At 40.2% G+C, this 23,518-nt stretch overlaps 1 protein-coding gene across 5 annotated transcripts in view; it reads left to right on the top strand.

Moving 5' to 3' along the window:
* The window catches only part of hdac4 (histone deacetylase 4), a 255,347-nt gene that overhangs the window by 150,240 nt on the left and 81,589 nt on the right, over window positions 1–23,518 (top strand). For all 5 annotated transcript variants that reach the window (XM_029703522.1, XM_029703521.1, XM_029703520.1 and 2 more), the window contains 2 exons: window positions 19,200–19,471; window positions 20,557–20,707. In XM_029703522.1, coding sequence (XP_029559382.1) covers window positions 19,200–19,471; window positions 20,557–20,707 — 423 coding nt within the window. The remainder of the gene's footprint in view (window positions 1–19,199; window positions 19,472–20,556; window positions 20,708–23,518) is intronic.

Genomic DNA, 23,518 nt, shown 5'->3' with positions numbered 1-23,518 from the left:
TTAAATCTACTCAAGAAAAGTCCAAAAGAAAAATGTCAATAGTTAGTAGGACTCTTCGGCGAAGTCCTAAGCAAATTGCTTTCTGTGCTAGCTAGCTACAGTGGTTCCTCCTTTAAAAGTTAAACTTAGAGGTAATGAGTGGAGAACAGGAGGGCTTCTTAAAGAAAAACTAACAGGTCTGTGAGAGCCGGAATTCTTACTGGTTGGTAGGTGATCAAATACTTATGTCATGCAATAAAATGCAAATTAATTACTTAAAAATCATACAATGTGATTTTCTGGATTTTTGTTTTAGATTCCGTCTCTCACAGTTGAAGTGTACCTATGATAAAAAATTACAGACCTCTACATGCTTTGTAAGTAGGAAAACCTGCAAAATCGGCAGTGTATCAAATACTTGTACTCCCCACTGTATGTGTATATGTGGTTCGAATTCAGGCTGTATCACATCCGACTGTGACTGGGAGCGCCACAGGGCGCCGCACAATTGGCCCAGCGGGTTTGGCCGGGGTAGGCCTTCATTGGCCAGGGTAGGCTGGTGCTCGGGTAGGCTGGTGCTGAAAATATAAGCTATCTTGTTATGCAGGTGTTGCACACCAACAGATGGAGAAAACCTACACCAGTCGAGCAATTCATTTCAACAATAATCTTTATTTTAATTTGACTTTACAAACAACAAGAGGGCTTAATTGGAGTCTATTTCTTCTGAGCCTAGACCTATATAAAATAACTTAACTGGCTGAGGTAGGCTATGAGGCTTTATTAGGCCTACTTAGAATTGCAACTGGTCAAAAATGTAGCATCCTACATAAAACAATCATTTAAAGAAAAAAAGTCTGCACGTTCGATCTAAACAATGTAACTAATAATTAAAAGCGCACATTTGTAAATCCCAAACTATAAAAGTAATTGGAAAGGTAAATACACATTACGTGTGACACAATAAAGAATGTAAACAAGATGTAAACAAGATGCTGTGTTTTTATTTACAGTAGTGATGGACAACTGGAGGCATTTTGAAAACAGGTTTTCAAACACTTGTTTTTCACAACTGTAGCAGGTGTAGCCCATCATGCAAGTGTTTCCTATTAGCAGGACAATAGACTTTTTATAACCCGGCTGTTGTGAAATTCCCCCAACTTGCAATGTATTATGCTTAAGTACTCTAAAGTACTTAATATATATAATATATATCTTTCCTTCCTATGCTTAACCTCTCTGCCGCATGTGGGACGAACTCGTCCCACCTACGTAACAGCCACTGAAATCCAGTGGCGCGATTTTTGAATCGTTAGAAATACTATTACTTCAATTTCTCAAACATTTGACTATTTTACAGCTATTTAAAGACAAGAATCTCGTTAATCTAACCACACTGTCCGATTTCAAAAAGGCTTTACAACGAAAGCAAAACATTAGATTATGTCAGCAGAGTGCCCAGCCAGAAATAATCAGACACCCATTTTTCAAGCTAGCATATCATGTCACATAAACCCAAACCATAGCTAAATGCAGCACTAACCTTTTATGATCTTCATCAGATGACACACCTAGGACATTGTGTTATACAATACATGCATGTCTGTTCAATCAAGTTCATATTTATATCAAAAAACAGCTTTTTACATTAGCATGTGACGTTCAGAAAAAGCATAACCCCCGCAAACTTCCGGGGAATTTACTAACAGTTTGCTAAATTACTCACGATAAACGTTCACAAAAAGCATAACAATTATTTTAAGAATTATAGATACATTACTCCTCTATGCACTCGATATGTCCGATTTTAAAATAGCTTTTCGGATGAAGCACATTTTGCAATAATCTAAGTACATAGCCCGGCATCACAGGGCTAGCTATTTAGACACCCACCCAGGTCAGCCTCCACCAAAATCACATTTCCTATAAGAAAAATGTTCTTACCTTGCTTGTTCTTCGTCAGAATACACTGCCAGGACTTCTACTTCAATAACAAATGTTGGTTTGGTCCCAAATAATCCATCGTTATATCCAAACAGCGACGTTTTGTTCGTGAGTTCTAGACACTATCAGAATGCTACATCACGGTCTCGCGCATGGCGCATTGGTGTGACAAAAAATGTCTAAATATTCCATTACCGTACTTCGAAGCATGTCAACCGCTGTTTAAAACCAATTTTTATGCCATTTATCTCGTAGAAAAGCGATAATATTCCGACCGGGAATATGCAATGAGCCTAAACAGCCGAATTACATTTCTCCTCAGGAGCGAATCGTGCACGCGCCTCATTCAAAGGTCCTCTGATCCGCCACTTACCAAAGGCGATAATGTGTTTCAGCCTGAGGCTGCCTCGTCAACCTTCAGGTATTTCCTGGGTTCTGAGAGCCTATCGGAGCCCTGGGAATTGTCACGTTACAGCTAAGATCCTTACTTTTCAATAAACAGATGCAAGACGCATGACTCCTTGTCAGACAGGGTACTTCCTGCATGAAACCTTGTCAGGTTTTTGCCTGCCATAGGAGTTCTGTTATACTCACAGACACCATTCAAACATTTTTAGAAAATTCAGAGTGTTTTCTATCCAAACCTGAACAATAATATGCATATTCTAGCTTCTGAGTTGGTGTAGGAGGCAGTTAAAAATGGGCACATATTTTTTCCAAAATTCTCAATACTGCCCCCTAGCCCAAACAGGTTTTAAGTACTCTAAAGTACTTAATATATATATTTCCTTTAACATTCCTTTAACATTCTGTGTTATCATGCGTATTATTTTTGATACGAGGCATGTTTATAAATGCTTTATGAGTGGGAAAGTAGAAATGACATTACATTCACTTCATATAATTTATACATAGACCTTTAATGTTGGTGTTATAGATCAGAGTGGCAAACTGCACAGTTAATTGCCATGAAGTGCTTAGCTATAAATGATTTGTAAATGGGAAAATAGATTGGACTTTACTTTGACTGCCTAGAGTTTATACATAGACCCTTCATGTGTGCGTTATAGACCAGTATGAACAACTTAATTGTGATGTGGAGGAGGGCAGGTAATGAGTTACGAACGAGTTCATAGACCTTCAACTACATGATTTGATCTGTAAAATGTACAGTGAGGATTGAACCCTGTGGGGATCTTCATGCACGATTGACCTCAGCGCGAAGAAGGTGGTAAGTCACAGGCTTATACCGACCTTTAGGGGAATTTTGGGGCTTGAACAGGCTATATATATACCAGCATCATTTTCAAAACGTGGATTGGCCTTTTGGCATATTCACTAACATGCCAGAAGCACAATTTTGAGAAACGCCATAATAATGACACTACGCTGTCATTGTAATGAATCATCTATTAAGATACCTAAATATGAGCTCTTACATTGCATGACATGAATGCACTATAGATATGCTATGGATATACAGTATTAAATTAACTTTTAATAATACAGTTGGGAGCTGTTATAACATTTTCATGAAATGAAATGTAGTCAAAGTAAATTGTTACCGCGAAAAAAAGACTACAATTTGAACTGTCTTGTTTAGCCACTCGGTCATTCCAGTGAATGTGTGTTGATCAGTCTCTCCAGCTCAGACCAGTCCTTGTTCTCTCTGACTCTGGTGGAGTAGTCAATCTTAATTACTCTATTACTCCCTAGTCTCAGAGGGCATGCAGGGTCAACGACTCCCCTTTTCCCATACGACCTCATGGCGTCCATGGCATCAGAGGGTTACCGCCAAACCTTTTGTCAGGGCCCAGAGAACAAACCCCTCTCTGTGGAACTGAGCTAACTATGGACTCCTGCGAACGTCACTGCCACGCCATCGCCCTGACACATCAATAGCCACAAGTCCGGGTATTACCAGAGCCCTAGTTAGTTAGAGAGATGGGGGTTGTGGCTTGGTGGCTCTTCTCCCAACAATGGGTGAGGACACATACCACTTTGAGCTGTTTGTGAAGAGTGGAGGGCTGGGAAAGTGTGAGTAAATGGGAGATGTTTGAGGGTGCGGCTTGCAGATAAGGGGGCCTGGACGTTTCTGAAAGAGCTCAATGTGTGGAATGATTCTCTCTACGAAGGCCCCGTTTTGACCTACATTGGTTTGACATTGTGTTTGTTGCTTGTTTGTGTGTGGAAACACTGACACGTGTGAGAATGCTTGTCTTTGTGTGCGCGTCCTTGCACACGTCACATGGGTGGAAGTTTACTGCATGTCATTGGATGACAATTACACTAAAGGGGTTATGATTGGAACTGGTGGACATGAAACCTGAGGAAACAGTGAGTACTACTGTGGAACTGCTGGATATGTGTAGTTAAGGTCCTGAGAAGCCAATGGGCATCCAGTCTCTGAAGGCTACCAGACAGACTTGACCAGATGGACAGAAGGTCAGAGGTCAAGATAGGTGTGTCGCTCAGTGCGACAGCTCTCCATACATCAAGGCTCCAAAATCACTGGAACACATCATCCCCACTGCGACTATAGTCTGTCTTAGCCCCACCCTTCTCTGCATGCCGCCCTAAGGGAGGTATAGTGTTGCAGCCCGTGCTGAAATCCGCCCGGTGCCAAAGAGGCCATTGGTCATCTCAGCAATAGTCCACAACCGTGCCACCCTGTGATTGGTCAGTCGGGAGGCCAGGGCACCTCTGATAGGGCAAACTTCAATGCTCTTGTTTTGTTGCACAGGATATCTAGTTAGCTGGCATTGGTCTTGGGACCGTGCCAGGTGGCACTCCTCATAGTAGAAATCGATTAGAGAAAGAGCCTGATATTCTATACCGTGGTGTTCTTTCTCTCACTGTGGACTCAAAATGTGAGTTGAAAGCATCCACATAGTATTCCAGGAGTTTGTGCATGTGCATTTGTATGTGGGTTTGTGTGTGTGACACATGCGCGGTTCTGCTAATGTGTATGCATATGGTCCATGTGCATCCTTATGTATGCATGCCTTGATGTAATACTGTTGTTAAGCTTGCTGTTTTTCCACAGTGTTTTTAGCGCTATGAAAACTAAGTCTGGAGACATACAACCACTGATAAACAAGTCAGTGAGTTTTACATTTGGAGGGAAATGTTTTGAACTGACGTGTGCTAGGGCACTTGTACATGTATTGCACTCTGAATGCTACAAGCACTTACTTTGGTTAGTTCTGTAAATGGTTTTCAGTCGCCATTATTGACTGAGTCAGGTCTGTTTCATGAAAGATATGAGGAAATAGAGATGATCTGATAGACGGTCAGAGTATCTTTGTTTTGCATACACGATGAGATAGAAGACGCATAGAGTTATTGAATGGAGTACAGTGTTAATAGCTTCGCTGTTTACTGTGTCTTTACTGTGTGTGTGTGTGTGTAGACAGACCTGCAGGAACCTCTCTGGGGGCTGATTTAGGCGTGATGTATAGCCAAGTGGTGGCCCAAGTGTCCCGTCCCACAATGCAACGGGCTTCGCCCAGCGATCCCAGGAAATCAATCTCCATCAGCTACGGCAGCATGTCTCCTTCCGTCAGTGACACCTCTGCAGAGCACACACACACACACACACACACATACTGCCTCTCACACACACACATTCTCACACTCACAACCACCCCACACACTGTAAGTGCTTGGCGTGTCAGCAAATCCCTGCCGCTAAACTCATGTTGCAGTGGGATTGTTTTTTTGCTCTGTTGCCAGGTTGCATCATTACAACCCAGTATGTGTGTGGACCCGAACTGCAGCTCTGAGAGTGTGAGTGTGCGTGCACTTGCGCTGCTCATTGGGCTTGTGCATGAATACGTGTGTGGATCTGTCTGTATACAGTGTCTTCAAAAAGTGTTCATAATCCTTGACATTTTCCACATTTTGTTGTTACAGTCTGAATTTTAAATTCAGATGTTTTGTCACTGACCTACACACAGTACCCCATAATGTAAAATGATGGGGTATATTTTTGAAAAAATGAATTCAAAATTAAAAGCTGAAATGTCTTGAGTCAATAAGTATTCAACCCCTCTGGCAAGCCTAAATAAGTTCAGGAGAAAAAAGGGCTTGAGTCACAATAAATTGCACGGATTCACTTTGTGTGCAATAATAGTGTTCAACATTAGTTTTAAATGACTACCTCATCTCTGTACTCCACACATACAATTATCTGTAAGGTCTCTCAATCGAGCAGTGAATTTCAAACACAGATTCAACCACAAAGACCATGGAGGTTTTCCAATGCCTCGCAAAGAAGGGCACCAATTGGTAGATGGGTAAAAAAAAAGCAGGCATTGAATATCCCTTTCAGCATGGTGAAGTTATTAATTACACTTTGGATGGTGTATCAATACACCCAGTCACTACAAAGATATAGGCGTCCTTACTAACTCAGTTGCTGTAGAGGAAGGAAACCGCTCAGCGATTTCACCATGAGGCCAATGGTGACTTTAAAACAGAATTGATTAGCTGTGATAGGAGAAAGCTAAGTATGTATTAACAACATTGTAGTTACTCCACAATACTAACCTAATTGACAGAGTGAAAAGATGGAAGCTTGTACAGACTAAAAATATTTCAAAACATGCATCTGTTTGCAACCTGGCACTAAAGTAATACTAGAAAAAATGTGACAAAATGTTTCACTTTTTGTCCTGAATACAAAGTGTTTGGATCAAATCCAATACCACACATTACTGAGTAACACTCTCCATATTTTCAAACATAGTGGTGGCTGCATCATGTTATGGGTATTCTTGTAATCGTTAAGAAACTGAATGGAGCTAAGCGCAGGCAAAATCCTAGAGGAAAACCTGGTTCAATCTTCTTTCAACCAGACACTGGGAGATTAATTCACCTTTCACCAGGACAATAACATAAAACACAAGGCTTGACTTAAATCTACTTGAGAATCTATGGCAAGTCCTGAAAATGGTTCTCCAGCAATGATCAAAAACCAATTTGATAGAGCTGGTGGAATTTTGAAAAGAATAATGTGCAAATGTTGCACAATTTGGTATTTTATTAGGATCCCCATTAGCTGTTGCAAAAGCAGCAGCTACTCTTCCTGGAGTTCACTCAAAACATGAAACATATACAGAATGACATAATACATAACATCAATAGACAAGAACAGCTCAAGGACAGAACTACATAAATTATTTAAAAAGGCACATGTAGCCTTCATATAAATGCATACACACAAACTATCTAGGTCAAATAGGGGAGAGGCGTTGTGCCGCAAGGTGTTGCTTTATCTGTTTTTTAAACCAGGTTTGCTGTTTATTTGAGCAATATGAGATGGAAGGAAGTCCCATGCAATAATGGCTCTATATATTACTGTACTTTTTCTTGAATTTGTTCTGCATTTGGGGACTGTGAAAAGACCCCTGGTGGCATGTCTGATGGGATAAGTGTGTGTGTCAGAGCTGTGTGTAAATTGACTATGCAAACAATTTGGCAGTCAGTCTCTCCTCAACTCTTAGCCAAGAGAGACTGGCATGCATAGTATTTATATCAGCCCTCTGATTACAATTAAGAGCAAAATGTGCCGCTCTGTTCTGGGCCAGCTGCAGCTTAACTAGGTCTTTCCTTGCAGCACTGGACCACACGACTGGACAATAGTCAAGATTAGACAAAACTAGAGCCTGCAGAACTTGCTTTTTGGAGTGTGGTGTCACAAAAAAGCAGAGCATCTCTTTATTACGGCTAGACCTCTCCCCATCTTTACAACCATTGAATCTATGTGTTTTGACCATGACAGTTTGCAATCTAAGGTAATGCCAAGTAATTTAGTCTCCTCAACTTGTTCAACAGCCACACCATTCAGGACCAGATTCAGCTGAGGTCTAGAACTTAAGATATGATTTGTACCAAATACAATGCTCTTAGTTGTAGAGATTTATGGAATGGGTAGCCAGTTTATTACTGGCCACCCACTCCAAAACAGACTGCAACTCTTTGTTAAGGGTTTCAGTGACTTCATTAGCTGTGGTTGCTGATGTGTATATAGTTGAATCATCAGTATACATGGATACACATGCTTTGTTTAATGCCAGTGGCAGGTCATTGGTAAAAATATAAAAGAGTAGAGGGCCTAGAGAGCTGCCCTGTGGTACACCACACTTTACATGTTTGACATTAGAGAAGCTTCCATTAAAGAAAACCCTCTGAGTTCTATTAGATAGATAGAATCCACAATATGGCAGAGGTTGAAAAGCTATAGCACATACGTTTTTTCAATAACAGGTTATGGTCAATAATATCAAAGGCTGCACTGAAATTGAACAGTACAGCTCCCACAATCTTCTTATTATCAATTTCTATCACCCAATCATCAGTTATTTGTCAGTGCAGTACATGTTGAGTGACCTTCTCTATAAGTATGCTGCAAGTCTGTTGTTAATTTGTTTACAGAGAAATAGCATTGTATTTGGTCAAACACAATTTTTTCAACAGTTTGCTAAGAGGTAGCAGCAAGCTTATAGGTCTGTTGTTAGAACCAGTAAAGGCCGCTTTACCACTCTTGGGTAGCGGAATTACTTTGGCTTCCCTCCAGGCCTGAGGACAGACTTTCCTCTAGGCTCAGATTAAAAATATGACAGATAGGAGTGGCTATAGAGTCAGCTACCATCCTCAGTAGCTTTCCATCTAAATTGTCAATGCCAGGAAGTTTGTCATTATTGATCGTTAACAATTATTCCACCTCTCCCGAACTAACTTTACAAAATTCTAACTTGCACTGCTATTCTTTCATAATTGTTTTATTTATGCATGAATACAATTGTTCATTGTTGGCATTTCCTGCCTACGTTTGCCCACTTTGCCAATGAAGCCAATGAATCATTAAAATAATTGGCAACATCAAATGGTTTTGTGATGAATAAACCATCTGATTTGATGAAAGATGGAGTTGAATTTGTCTTTCTGCCCATAATTTTATTTAAAGTACTCAAGTTATTTTCCATCATTCTTTATATCATTGATCTTGGCTTCATATTAAAGTTTCTTCTTCTTTTTGTTGAGTTTCGTCACATAATTTCCCAATTTGCATTATGTAAGCCAGTCGGATGTGCAACCAGACTTATTAGCCACTCCTTTTGCCCCAACTCTTTCAACCATGCAGTTTTTCAATTCCTCATCAATCCATGGAGCCTTAACAGATCTGTCAGTTTCTTAACAGGTGCATGTTTATCAATAATTGGAAGAAGAAATTACATAAATTCGTCAAGTGCAGCGTCTAGATGCTCCTCATTAATCACATCAGACCAACAAATATTTTTAACATCATCCACATAAGAGTCACAGCAAAATCTTTTGTATGATCTCTTATATACTTTTTTAGGCCCAGCTTTTGGAACTTTGGCTTTCCTGGATATAGCCACTATATTGTGATCACTGCATCCAATGGGTATGGATACAGCTTTAGAACAAAGTTCTACAGCATTAGTAAACATGTGATCGATACATGTGGATGATCTTGTTCCTGTTGTGTTAGTAAACACCCTGGTAGGTTGATTAATAACCTGAACCAGATTACAGGCACTGGTTACAGTAAGAAGCTTCCTCTTGAGCGGACAGCTTGATGAAAACCAGTCAATATTCAGGTCCCCAAGAAAGTAGACCTCTCTGTTTACATCTCATACACTATTAAGCATTTCACACATATTATTTATATACTGACTGTTAGTACTTGGTGGCCTATAGCAACACCCCAAAAGAAAATGCTTTAGATGTGCCAAGTGAACCCACAACCACAACACTTCATTAACACTTGACATAAGATCTTCTCTAAGCATTACAGGGATATTCCTCTGAATTTATACAGCAACACCTCCCCCATAAGCATTTCTGTTTCTTCTATAGATGTTATATCCTTGTATTGCTACTGATGTATCCTCAAATGAATTATCTAAATCAGTCTCAGAAATGGCTAATATATGAATGTTATCTGATGTTAGCAAGTTATTAATTTCATGAACCTTATTTCTAAGGCTACATTTATTAATATGGGCTATTTTCAGCCCTTTCCTGGGTAGCTGATCAGAGACAGGCATAATACTGAAAAGAGCAGACAAAGCAAGAGAGAAAATGTATACATTCAGCAGTCCATTAATCAATTGGTGTGTCTGTGTGTGTGTCTGTGCTGCGGGGGTTGAGGCTACGAACCCATAGGCTTGGCTCTCTCATCCCTTCCAGGCTTCTGGGAGGGAGGGTGGACAATGAGCCTGTCAAAGCGGATGTCTGCAATGTCCCCACACGCTCTGGCAGCTTTCATGGCTGGTATCAATCTAGGTGTGGAAATCTCTTGGCGACAGCTGCAATCGTTGCCAAAGGTGCTTCTACAAAGTCATGACTTAGGGGTGTGAATACATATGTAAATTAGATTTCTGTATTTCAATACCTTTGCAAACATTTCAAAAAAACATATTTTCACATTGTCATCATGGGGTTTTCTGTGTTGATGAGTGAGAAAAAAAATCAATTTAGTACATTTTGAATTCAGGCTGGAACACTACAAAATGTGGAATAAATCAAGCGGAATGCATACTTTCTGAAGGCACTGTATGTGTGTTGTGTGTTTTTGTGTGCATGGGTGTGTGTGTGTGTGCATGTATTTGTGCGTGTTCACATGTGTATGGATTTGTTTGATTGCATACGTGTTTGTGTGAGAGCCATCCACCTCCTCTTCCTCTCGGGCAGGCCAATGACCAAGAGTGTCCCAACCAACCCAGATTAGAAGGGATCAAGTGAAAGATAACTAGGAACAACTGTCTGGACATTGGGTTTTTTACTTCACTCAGCCCCAAAGCTTCTCTCCGTAGAAGTCTAATTCTCTCGTTCTGACCCATTTCTGTTTTGTAATTCTATTTATCCTTTATGTAACCAAAAGGGAGTCATTGCCAAGACAGACAACAACATGCGTTTAGGCTAAGAGTGTCACTGTAAAACACGGCTCAACAGAAAGACATTACTTTTTCTTTACATACAGTGTAGACCCGAGTGTGGATTGTATCCAACATCTCACATATTGTCCCTTTGTGCCCTACAGAGGACTGAAGCTACTGTCTGAATTGAAGGTATAAAACATATCAAAACTATCCTATGAGTAAAAGATGTTGAAAAGACATGTTGGTTACGGAGACTCGTTCCTATGAGCAAAAGATGTTGTCTTTTCAACGTCTTGTGCTCACTGGAGTCACTTAGATCTGACTGTTGTACCACCAACTCTGTACCACTGACTGTTATACAAATGTCTGAGAATTTATGTTAAGGGTTCATGCATGTGTCTACGTCATATGGTGTATGTGTTACGCAGCAGCTCTTTGTCTTCATCTCCATGCCAAGCAATAAGGTTCCAGCTGAACAAGCTCCTATCTACTTATTCAAAGACACCACACAGAAAGTTGCTTCCTGTCCAGAAGAGCATTTGCTACCCCCCGCCTACCCTCTGAATACACCCTCAATGCCGCCTTTGTGCTCATACCGTCCACCCCTCACACCCATGCCGTCACAGAGCACATTTTTACGCTATTCCGTGATGAGGGTGGCAGACTATTCTTTTTTTGTACAATTTGATAAAACATTTAAAAACAATACAAAACATACACATACAAATGACATCACACCTGCCCAGACCCACATGCTCACACCCCCATCTCCAGCACCCGCATCACTCTCCACACCATTTTGTTTCTCTCCGTCGCCTCACGCACTTTCAACATTTGTATTTTGTAGTTGCTAATAGTAGTCTCCAGGTGTCCTGTAGATTATTTGTAGAGATGAGATTTTTCAACCCCCTTGGAGGCTCCTTGAATTTGCCTTTTTTTTTTTTACCTTTCCATTGTGTTAACAACAGAGCATTGGTTGATTTTCAGTTCGTAAGTATACTTTTTTCAAGATGATTGATGAGAAAAGTATCATCCAACCCATCAGGTATCTTACAGCACCCCCATATGCCATGTCTTGAAATATGCAGACAGATGGGTTAAATGTAAATTTTCATTGTAATACTTCTGACTGCCAACTTTATAACTCTGCCCATAACTTTTGGAATTTATAACATTCCCAGAAGGCTTGGATTATTGAGTCATTGTTAGTGTTACACATAAGACATGACTCTGCCTCTAGAATTTGTGAATTTTGTCTCTTATAAAATAAATTATATATTTTTTATACTGCATTAAAACCTCTTGCCGCTCCGATCCCATTAGCGGGATCAACGGCCAGTGAAAAAATCAGAGCGCCATATTCAAAACCAAATCTAATAATTTCTATTTCTGAAACACAGGACTATTTTACACCATTTTATAGATACACTTCTACTGAATCGAACCACGTTGTCCGATTTCAAAAAGGCTTTACAGCGAAAGCAAAACATTAGATTATGTTAGGAGAGTACATCGACAAAAATAACCACACAGTCATTTTCCAAGCAACTAGCATGCATCACAAATACCCAAAACACAGCTAAATGCAGCACTAACCTTTGACGATCTTCATCAGATGACACTCCTAGGACATCATGTTACACAATACATGCATTTTTTGTTCGATAAAGTTCATATTTATATATAAAAATAGCATTTTACATCGGCGCGTGACGTTCAGAAAATATTTTCCCTCAAATACTGCCGGTGAATCAGCGCCACAATTTACAAAAATACTTGTCATAAACATTGATACAAAATTAAACTGTCATTCAAAGAATTATAGATGAACATCTCCTTTATGCAAACGCTATGAAAGATTTCAAAAAAGCTTCACGAGGAAAGCACTCTTTGCAATAATCTGAGTACTGAGCTCAGAAAAATACACTAGGCTATACAGATAGCCGCCATCTTGGAGTCATCTAAAATCATTCATTGCATTAGAAATATTCCCTTACCTTTGATGATCTTCATCAAGGAATCCCAGGTTCACAGCAAATGTTGTTTTGTTCGATAAAGTCCATAATTTATGTCCAAATAACTCCTTGTTGTGGACCTGGGTAGGAAGCGCGCGGACGATGTCGCGACGAAAAGTTTAAAAAAGTTGTATTTACGTTCGTTCAAACATGTCAAACGTTGTAGAACATCAATCTTTAGGGCCTTCAGAACGTGAAGATTCAGTAATATTTCAACCGGACGGTTCCTGTGTCTTGAAAAAGGTTTTGGAACGGGAGGATCCATCCTCATGAACGTGCGCCAAGAAGTGATGTCATCCCCTGCCTCAACAACTTCCCCTCCTTCTCATTCGGTCTCTGTTCATCGTAGACGCTTCAAACAACTTTGTAAAGACTGTCGACATCTAGTGGAAGCCGTAGGAAGTTAATTATTACTACGTCACTGTGTATTCAATAGGAAACGACTTGAAGAGAGCCCATGCATCCAGATTTCCACTTCTTGGTAGGATTTCTCTCAGGTTTTTGCTTGCCATATGAGTTCTGTTATACTCACAGACACCATTCAAACGGTTTTAGAAACTTCAGAGTGTTTTCTATCCAAATATACTAATAATATGCATATCCTAGCTTCTGAGTTTGAGTAGGAGGCAGTTTAATATGGGCACATATTTTTTCCCAAATTGTCAATACTGCCCCCTATCCTTAAGGAGCTGTAAGAGGTTGTTAACTGTAAATTAGCTGCAATTGGCTAGTTATGTTCCAACATTGCCTCCATCTTGTGCCAATATCAGTTCTTTTTAAGTCTTGGTTCCAAAAGTACGAGGGGAAAAAATGTATGAAATGTATTCACTACTGTAAGTCGCTCCTGGATAAGAGCGTCTGCTAAAAAAATGTAAATGTAAATGCAATAGTTTATATATATTATTTAAGAGAATGTCAGTTAGGCCATCTGCAAGGTTTTGTATAGCTTACCCATCAAATGAGTATCCTTTTCTGGCGCAAATAGTATTCCTTCAAGATTTCTCCGATATCCAAAAGATTTCAAATTGAAATTTCGTGATATAAAACTTTTAAGTTGCATATATTTGAAAATATCTATATTGGTCAATCGAATAATGTTTTTTAATGCTGTCATGGAAATACATTTATATCCTATTACCAAGTAATTTACGGTTTCTATGCCTTTAGTTTGTCACGTGGACCAATTTCTTGGTGAATTCTGAAATGCTAATAAGGATTTTTCCATAGGGTTGTGATTTTAGGGAGTGATTTTGGTTCGTGTAGCATACATTTCATTTTCTTCTATGTTATTATAGTGTTCTTAACTATGAAAATGTTTATGTTCTTAGCTTTACCATTTGAAAATAAACACATGAAAAGATTCTAGGGATAAGCCTGCACATCTTCTATGTACCCATTGTTCCTCTTCAGTGCATTTACAGTACATTTGGAAACTATTCAGAGACCTTTCTTTTCTCCACATTTTGTTATGTTACAGTCTTATTCTAAAATGGATTAAAACCCCCAAAAATCTTCATCATGTTAGAGTGGCCAGACAGAAGCAACTCCTCAGTAAAAAGCAAATGAAAGTCACCTTGGAGTTTGCCAAAAGGCACTTAAAATACTCTCAGACCATGATAAACAATATTTTTTGTGTATTGTATTTAACTGAAATATGTTCTATTTGTTTCTCTATTTTCAATAAACCCTGGTTGATTGGTCTGTATCAAGTCTGGTAAAACTTTTGACATTCTATTGCTTATGAGCTTTGTTATTATTGTCACAATTTATTAAACTTATGGGTCAGTAATCAGCAGGGGACTCTCCTGATATTCCTGCTTTTAATTTGACTGAAATAACAGCTTGATACATGGAACTAGGAAACACTGAATTGAGTGTTGTCATTTGTGTAAATACGGGTTGCTACTTTGTCCCAAAATGTTAAATAGAATTCAATGAGAAAGCTGTCCATTCCTGGTGCTTTTAATCTCTATTTTTAGTGATTATTTATTGTCTGCTCATAATTGCTTCAGGGTTGTTGAGTCTATAAAGGCTACAGGATCAGTTGTTTAATTCAGATTTATATAGATTTTCCTAAACTTTTAAAATGGTCATTAATTACAATTTTGTTTCTAATTAACGCATCTGTATCTTTATCTTTTAAGATTATAACTGGTTTGGTGTGTATTCATTTTGAGGGCTGCGAGATGTTTACCAGGTTTATTTGCTATTAAGTAGTATGATTTATTTGAGTTTAACCTGTAGTTGTTGAAAACATTAGATTTTCTTTTTTACCTTGTAAAGATTTTTTATGGACTTTTTCTAAGATAGGGATTATTTTTCTTAAATGTTTATTTCTCTTAAATGTTTATTTCTAACTCAAACTTAACTTTTCCCAAGTATGAGATCATTCCCCTAATGGTCAGCTTTTCTCTATCCTCTATGTCTACATTTGTAATGGTAAATGTTTTTCTTTTTTCATGAACGTGTTTAATACATTTCTGGTCTTGAAGATGCACTCTGTTCATTCTCCATATTCTGTTCTCTAAGTGTATTTTCTGTTGGTGTAATTAAGCATGATACCAAGAATGAATCGATATCACTATATCATTAATTTTTTTAACCCAATTTTTTGTTGAGTGCATTTTTGGGGGGAAAAATGTAGTAAATTCTTGAATAGCTTTTCTTACTTTGAGAGATTTTTTTTTTGTATTTTGTAGTTGCTAATAGTAGTCTCCAGGTGTCCTGTAGATTATTTGTAGAGATGAGATTTTTCAACCCCCTTGGAGGCTCCTTGAATTTGCCTTTTTTTATTACTACTTCTGTCAATATTATTGGATGTATGATTTTAGATTACCTGTTAAAATAATAGTTCCTCTCAGAATTCCAGCTATATTAGATCAAATCCAATCTAAAAACACCAGATTTGAGCCTGGTGGGATATACAATGAAATCAATGTGCATTTTTCATCAAAGGTACAATTTAACATTAGAAAATGGCCTTCTTGATCCGTGTGCTGGGATATAAGGGAAAAGGGTGTATTCTTATTTATCAGGATGCCTACACCTCTGCTGGTGTTACAGTAGGTGGCAGCATAGGCCTCTCCAACCCAGCTTCGCTTTAAATATGACATTTCTCTTTTTTTATGTAACTTTTGCAGGAAAATCACATCTGCTGACAATCTGTTTAAGTGTTCAAGAACCATATGCTTTTTTTCCCCATCAAGAAGCCCATGCACGTTTCTAGTAATACGTTGGATTTTGTTGGTCTTTACTTGTAAAGAGTCAACGTTAACCTTGTCTGTTCTGTCTATCATTGAATAACCAGATAAAACATTTTAACAGACATGTCATATGAGGGCGGTGGGCATTCCATGGAATGGGAGAGTCATAGTGTGAATACATAGTTATTGTATACATTACATATATAGAGCATACCTTGTAAATTAAATTAAAGTATAGTGGCTGGTGGGGTCTACTTGGGGAGAGTGGGTCCACCGAGTGGCTGAAGTGGGATGAATGGAGGCCCCACACACACTTCAAAGAAGTGTCTGATGCCTCCCAGTCCCCCCATCACAATCTCTAGAGCCCCTCTCCACTCTCACAAATAACCACCATTGAATCTTAACTGTAATGACAAACAAGGAATAATAATAACTCAACATCCTCTCCTAATCTGTCCAGAACTCTTAATCATTTTACAGCAGGTTTGCAAGTAAAAACAATTATAATACAATGACATTATAGTATAGTTAAATCCTTCCTTCTCCCTCTCCCAAGCCAAACCTTCATTCTCCACCCCCCCACACAGTTTTCTCCCCCCTTTACCCCACCCAAGCCAAGCTTATCATCCCCTCCCATCCTTGCCCTCCCTTACCCACCGAGGCAAAGTTTATCCCAACCTCCCGTCTTTCCCACCCTCCCTTCTTCTCAGACACATGTAGCAACATTTATCTAATGTAAAAAAGTAGAGACTCAGAGCTAGAAAATGGTACATCATACACTACAGTTGAGGAGCAATGGGAAAGTCATTCTGCTTTGAAAGTTGATAAAGTTCTAACCCCACTTTTGAGAAAATGTACCTTGAATGGCTTGGTACACCTACTGGAGAGCTCTTCTTTGTCTACACCCATTCAGCATCGTTCACACCCTCTTAAGCCTTAGCCCCACCCATCTCTTTAAGGATTCACATGAGGCCATGTGCTAGACAGAGTGAGTACGGTAGTTTACCGACTAAAGGCTGGTTTATACTACGTCTATCGACATGTCTGTAGACAGTTGTCACAGTGACATCATGAACATTCTATTGTCGTCCGACATCAAGCTTGTTATTGTCGTTATGTAAAGTATAAACACAAAAACGACAGGCTGCATGACATAATCAGCCTGGTGGTCCAGAATAGCATAACTGGTGTATTTTAACACCATCTGTTTAAAAATGAATTTAGTATTTGTCAATCTAGCAAACCAGGCAACTAAAAGCAACTTTCTAAACAATATTTTGCTCCGTTAGGTTAGCTTGCTAGCTAGTTCAAATAATGATCATATAGCTGACAGTGTTATAACTTTAGCTAATTTGTATTCATTATTACAGGAAAATAAACTCACAACAAGATCATTCTTTTCAAGTTAATGGCAAGCTAATTACTAAATAAAAGCAGTGCAATCTACCGGAGAATTTTAGAACTTGGACACTGTCTCTTTGGCCTAACTTCATATCCTAATTTGACTTTGGTGCAGGGCATGTTGTTTTTCACATTACCGCCTCTGCTAAACACACACTATATCAACGTGTATTTTTCACATGCACAGGATGCAGAAGGTAAAACGGTATAGTGAAATGGTTACTTGCATAGTGTAGTCTTTTGTTTAGATAATGAACCACAATGAACCATAACTGAAAATGACTTTCTTACAGAATTAGAAAAGTATATCTGAAAATGTAGCTAGCTAGACTCTCTTACCCGAATACATGGATGATCGCTTCTCTCTCTCTGTCACGGATGCCATGGTTGCCCTTAGTTTGAAGATCTAATATGGAGACAGGCGTTTTATAACAGCCTTCTGTGTGTTCTCTTTTTGACTCCCTCCGCATATTTGCAATCAAATGCCAGAATTTTCTCTATCTCCTTAGCTATCATTCTCTGCCTCCACCGGACATTCCACTGATTTCAAAAATCGGTCTTCCAGAAAGTGGAAAGCATCTTTCAAAAAAGCCACTTAAGAGCAGATAACCTACATATACTGAGCAGCTCATGTTATAGACAGAAGCGTACTACATGGCAGACCAATCCGAACTCATCTCTCAGCATGTCCAGCCCATCCATTATCTCAGCCAATCATGGCTAACGGGAAGGTTCCTTTTCTGTGGCTAAACCAACTAGGCTCGTAATTTAACAATCTTGTATTTACAGATGGCATACACATTTTTTATTATGGCACATGAAAGTTTACATGTGCATTTTGATAAAAATAAATATTTACATTTAAATGCCTCTCCTCTGAAGTAGTGACACGAGAGATACACCTAGTTTCCTGAAAGGAGTCACATATGTCCTCTTTTGTATTGTCTTTTCACTGTCCATGTAGCTCATTGGCATCGGCTACTTCTATCGTTACTTCCTAAAGACGACAGTTACTTTGGGACAGCAGAGTTTAGATTTAATAGGGGGGGAGGGGGAAAGAAGGTTTGACTGTCTATTCTGTCCTCTGCATTGATAAACTCTGACCTTTCTGAGGGAGACCTCTTATGTTAGGCCCTAATCCCCATCCGTTCTCTCACTTCTGGCCAGGTTCATTGTAGTCCTGTTCTTTTCCCTTGAACTCGTGGCATTGAGATTAGTGCCCTGCTGTAAGCTGACACAGTGGAAATGAGTGGGGATCCTTTTTGGGATACACACGGACTGAGAAGCACGCACAGAAGCGCATGCACGCACACCCACACAAACACACACATAGACACGCAAACACACACACACAAATACACACACCACTCCTCTTGCTCTTCGTGAGCATATTCCCAGTCCACACATATGGTGGCAATGCTTGCACATACACACATTGTAGTTGCGCTCGGTGGTTTTGTCCTTTTGTTTGCAGCCTTTCGTCACTCCCAACATCACAAAACTCCTATTGTGGTACATTGGCGCCACACTCAGCGTGTTGGGCTGCTATAGGACCTGCAATTACTTATGTGCGTGTGCGTGTGTGTGTGTGTGTGTGTGTGTGTGTGTGTGTGTGTGTGTGTGTGTGTGTGAGAAAGAGCCTTGGGAAAGACTATCCTTTCTCTTTTGATTGAACCCTACATCATAAAGAAACAACAGCCATGAAAAATCAGTCAGTAACCCATTCTCTCTCTGCCTCTCCCCAGTCGACGTGAGAGCGGCACTGCCCATGCAGGTGCCCCCGGCCGCCATCCCCATGGACCTGCGCATGGACCAGCCCTTTGGCCTGGCACCGCGACCAGACGACCAGGGCCACCAAGGACAGGTCCCAGGTCAGCGGGAGCAGCAGCTGCAGCAGGAGCTGTTGGCCCTCAAACACAAACAGCAGATCCAGAGACAGCTGCTCATCGCCGAGTTCCAGCGGCAACATGAGCAGCTCTCACGCCAGCATGAGGTCCAGCTACAGGAGCATGTTAAGGTGTGTGTGTGTGTCCCACCCTCCCCGACACCCTGCTCTTCCACCTCCCTCCATCGCCTTTGCTCGAGGGCATTCTGACTCAACAGATTGTCAATGTGCTGTTTTAAGGACAGAGAGAATGGGTGTAGGAGAGGACATGCCTGTACGTGTGTGTGTGTGTGTGTTGGATGTAACTGGATCCGCCGGTTGTGTTGGGTTGCTTTTCTGATCTCCAGTCCTTGAGAAACTGTGTACTGGCTCATACATGTGTGTGACAACGAGAGAAACATTTTGCTCTGCAAACAGGCTGCAGCTTCAGCAAACAGGCTAAAAATAACTCTGTCTGAAAGCTCCAGTCGACACATCACTGGCTCTGCATTATGCCTTGACAGCTTGCTGACTGCATTCTATTCTGCTCCCTTCCAGTCAACACCCACCTGTACCACTGTCCATAGTGAGGCTTTTATCATTTAGTCATTTAGGCATTTAGTCTCCCTCTTGCTGACTTCTTTTCTTGAGAAGAAATTCAAATAATCTGTTTCCAAGCTATGAAATCTGTAGGGGATACTAGCTGTTGGAATGGAGTGATATTGACGTCAGCCATTTTTATATTGGTTTTATATTGTCTAATACATGCATATTTGCCATTGAAAGGAAGTGTGTCAGAGTGTGTGTTCAAGCGTGTGTTTTTTGTTTGTCTGATATCACCTTATATAGATAATCTGTGACCATGTCTCTCTCCCTTCCATTCCTCTCCCCATCTCCCTCCCTTTTAGTCTCCCTCTCCCTCCTCCTCTCCCCCCACGTCCCTCCATCCCTCTCCCTCTACTCCATCAGCAGGCGGTTGTACCGCCCTTGTAGTATCGTTGTGTTGCAGGACCTCCTGGCCCTGAAAAGGTGGTTGTACCACCCTTGTAATAACGTTGTTGTAACGTTGTTGCAGGACCTCCTGGCCCTGAAGCATCAGCAGGTGGTTGTACCGCCCTTGTAGTAACGTTGTTGTAACGTTGTTGCAGGACCTCCTGGCCCTGAAGCATCAGCAAGCAGGTGGTTGTTCCGCCCTTGTAGTAAGGTTGTGGTAACGTTAGGGTAACGTTGTGTTGCAGCACCAGCAGGACCTCCTGGCCCTGAAGCATCAGCAGGAGCTGCTGGAGCACCAGAGGAAAATGGAGAGACACCGCCAAGAGCAGGAGATGGAGAAGCAGCAGAGGGAGCAGAAACTCCTACTGCTCAAGAACAAGGAGCGTGGCCAGGAAAGTGAGTTGCTCAGAACTACATCATTTATATAATGGGGCTAACATTACGTTGTCATATAGCGGGGCCAATGCTACATTACTACGTTGTGGCTAACTCTATATTATCATATAGCGGGACCAATGCTACATTACTACGTTGTGGCTAACTCTATATTATCATATAGTGTGGCCAATGCTACATTACTACGTTGTGGCTAACTCTATATTATCATATAGCGGGACCAATGCTACATTACTACGTTGTGGCTAACTCTATATTATCATATAGTGTGGCCAATGCTACATTACTACGTTGTGGCTAACTCTATATTATCATATAGCGGGACCAATGCTACATTACTACGTTGTGGCTAACTCTATATTATCATATAGTGTGGCCAATGCTACATTACTACGTTGTGGCTAACTCTATATTATCATATAGCGGGACCAATGCTACATTACTACGTTGTGGCTAACTCTATATTATCATATAGTGTGGCCAATGCTGCATTACTACGTTGTGGCTAACTCTATATTATCATATAGCGGGACCAATGCTACATTACTACGTTGTGGCTAACTCTATATTATCATATAGTGTGGCCAATGCTACATTACTACGTTGTGGCTAACTCTATATTATCATATAGTGTGGCCAATGCTACATTACTACGTTGTGGCTAAGTCTATATTATCATATAGCGGGACCAATGCTGCATTACTACGTTGTGGCTAACTCTATATTATCATATAGTGTGGCCAATTCTGCATTATTTCTTTGTGGTTAACACTAGGGATGTGACAAATGGAGAAAACAATCTTAACGATTATACTGCAATTTTTATAATTTTTTCCCGTTAAAACAATAAGAGCATTTGTGACCGACCGCCTTGATTCAGTCTTACGTAGAAACATTTGAAATGGTTGGTTTTTTACATTGGATAAAAGCAGAGACAAAGAGCTACAAAATGGTATATCATACACTGCATTTGAGGAACAATGGGAAAGTTATTCTGCTTTGAAAGGTGATAAACTTGTAATCTCACTTTTGAGAAAATGACCTTTGAATGTTTTGGTACCAACTGGAGAGCTCTTCTTTTTCTACACCCATTCAGCATCGTTCACACCCTCTTAAGCCTTAGCCCCACACATCTCTTTAAGGGTTGATCCGAGCTCACTGAACACACATTTTTTAGTAGTACTTTTGTGATAACTGCACTGTGATAAAGATTTTTATTTTAAAAGTTTTAACGTTTAAACGTTCACACCCCAAGCTAACATTACATTATTGCATTGTGGCTAAATCACATGCTGTGGTTATCTTGACATTATCATATACCGTGGCCAATGTTACATTATCACATTGTGGCTAAAGAGTATTATCATTGTGGCTAACACTACAGTATCATGGCTGATGCTACACCATCATAGTATTAGTGGGACATTGTTAGCATTAGCATCAGTGATGGTGCAGTATGAGTGATGAGAGCAGGAGTTGGGTAAATAGCAGTAAATCCTCCTAAAGCTGCCCAGCAAATGTTTTTTTTTTTTTTTTACTTATGTTTTACCCAACCTCTTGTATAACAGTACAGCACACTCTCCAAAGATGTCATTAAAGCTCCTAAAACTAGCTCGGACATTGTGCCAGCGTTGGAACCACCCTCACCTTGGCTCCCCATAACAGTTTCAGATGTAAATGTCACAACTTTTCAAGCACAAGGAGTCAGGGCAGCCTGACCCAACACCTCACTGCTTCACTGTCAGAACCAAAGCAGCCATTTTGGGGCAAACTCAGCCATATTGGCACTAAGTGTTTCTTGACAACAACATTGCAATTTGTATGTGCTTTGGTGCCAAGATGGCGTCCGTGAAACGCCACATCTCAAACTGTGTTTTCCTGTAATCTGTATATGTACGGCGCTAGGCTTGCATCTAGAGTAACGCTGGATGGTAAACAGCGGGCGCTTTGTTAAGTGCTGCAGTAAATTGCCTCCAAGGCAGTCTCATAAAAGCCTATTTGCCTCATTGGCAAGGCGTACAAATTGAGATGTCAGCACTTAGGACCCGCAATGTGATTTAAAATGCGTCTATATTAGCAGTCATCATATTCTCCTATGTCCCCCCCCCCCCACACTGCTTCACCGCTTGACATGTTAGTCACTTGTTGCCAGCTCCGTCTTCTTTCACTAATTGTGTGTTTCTCTTTGACACTTTTACAGAAGTATTGTGTGCACACACACGCACAGAAACACTTCCCTTGCTCTCTCTTTTTACTCTCGGGTCTTTTTCTCTCACTCTCTTACCTTTCTTTCCATTTCTCTCTCTCCGTCTCTCTCTCCCTGTGTGGAGGCTCCCCTCAGGGATGTGTTGACTGTGTTGGCGAGGTGGTAATTGAAGAGAGCGCTGTGAAAGAACGCACCTTGTGATGCCTTGTTTGAAGAAGAAAAAAAAGACAAAATATTTTTGCCAATTTAACTGCCACGGTCTCGGTGGAATTCCCACAAAAGCGTGCGTTTTCCCTTCTAGGGAAACTCTGTGTAACTCTATGCTCCCACAGACTTCAATTCTGTTCAGTCACTGCTTCAGGCTACAAAGATCAGCTGGGAAGATCACATCCGTTCTAGTATCTCACTCAGAATGATCCTGTTGTCGTCTCGATTCTGTTCTCTCGTTAGATTTAGTTCCCTATTCATTGCTTCGCCACCATGGCCTATTTATTGCCTTAACTCCCTTATCTTACCTCATTTGCACTCACTGTATATAGATTTTTGTTTTCTTTTTTTCTACTGTGTTATTGACTGTATGTTTTGTTTATTCCATGTGTAACTCT

The sequence above is a fragment of the Salmo trutta genome, chromosome 20 (assembly GCF_901001165.1).
Source record: "Salmo trutta chromosome 20, fSalTru1.1, whole genome shotgun sequence".
Classification (NCBI taxonomy): domain Eukaryota; kingdom Metazoa; phylum Chordata; class Actinopteri; order Salmoniformes; family Salmonidae; genus Salmo; species Salmo trutta.
The sequence above is the reverse complement of the archived record's forward strand: the minus strand, read 5'-3'. Positions and strand labels throughout refer to the sequence as shown.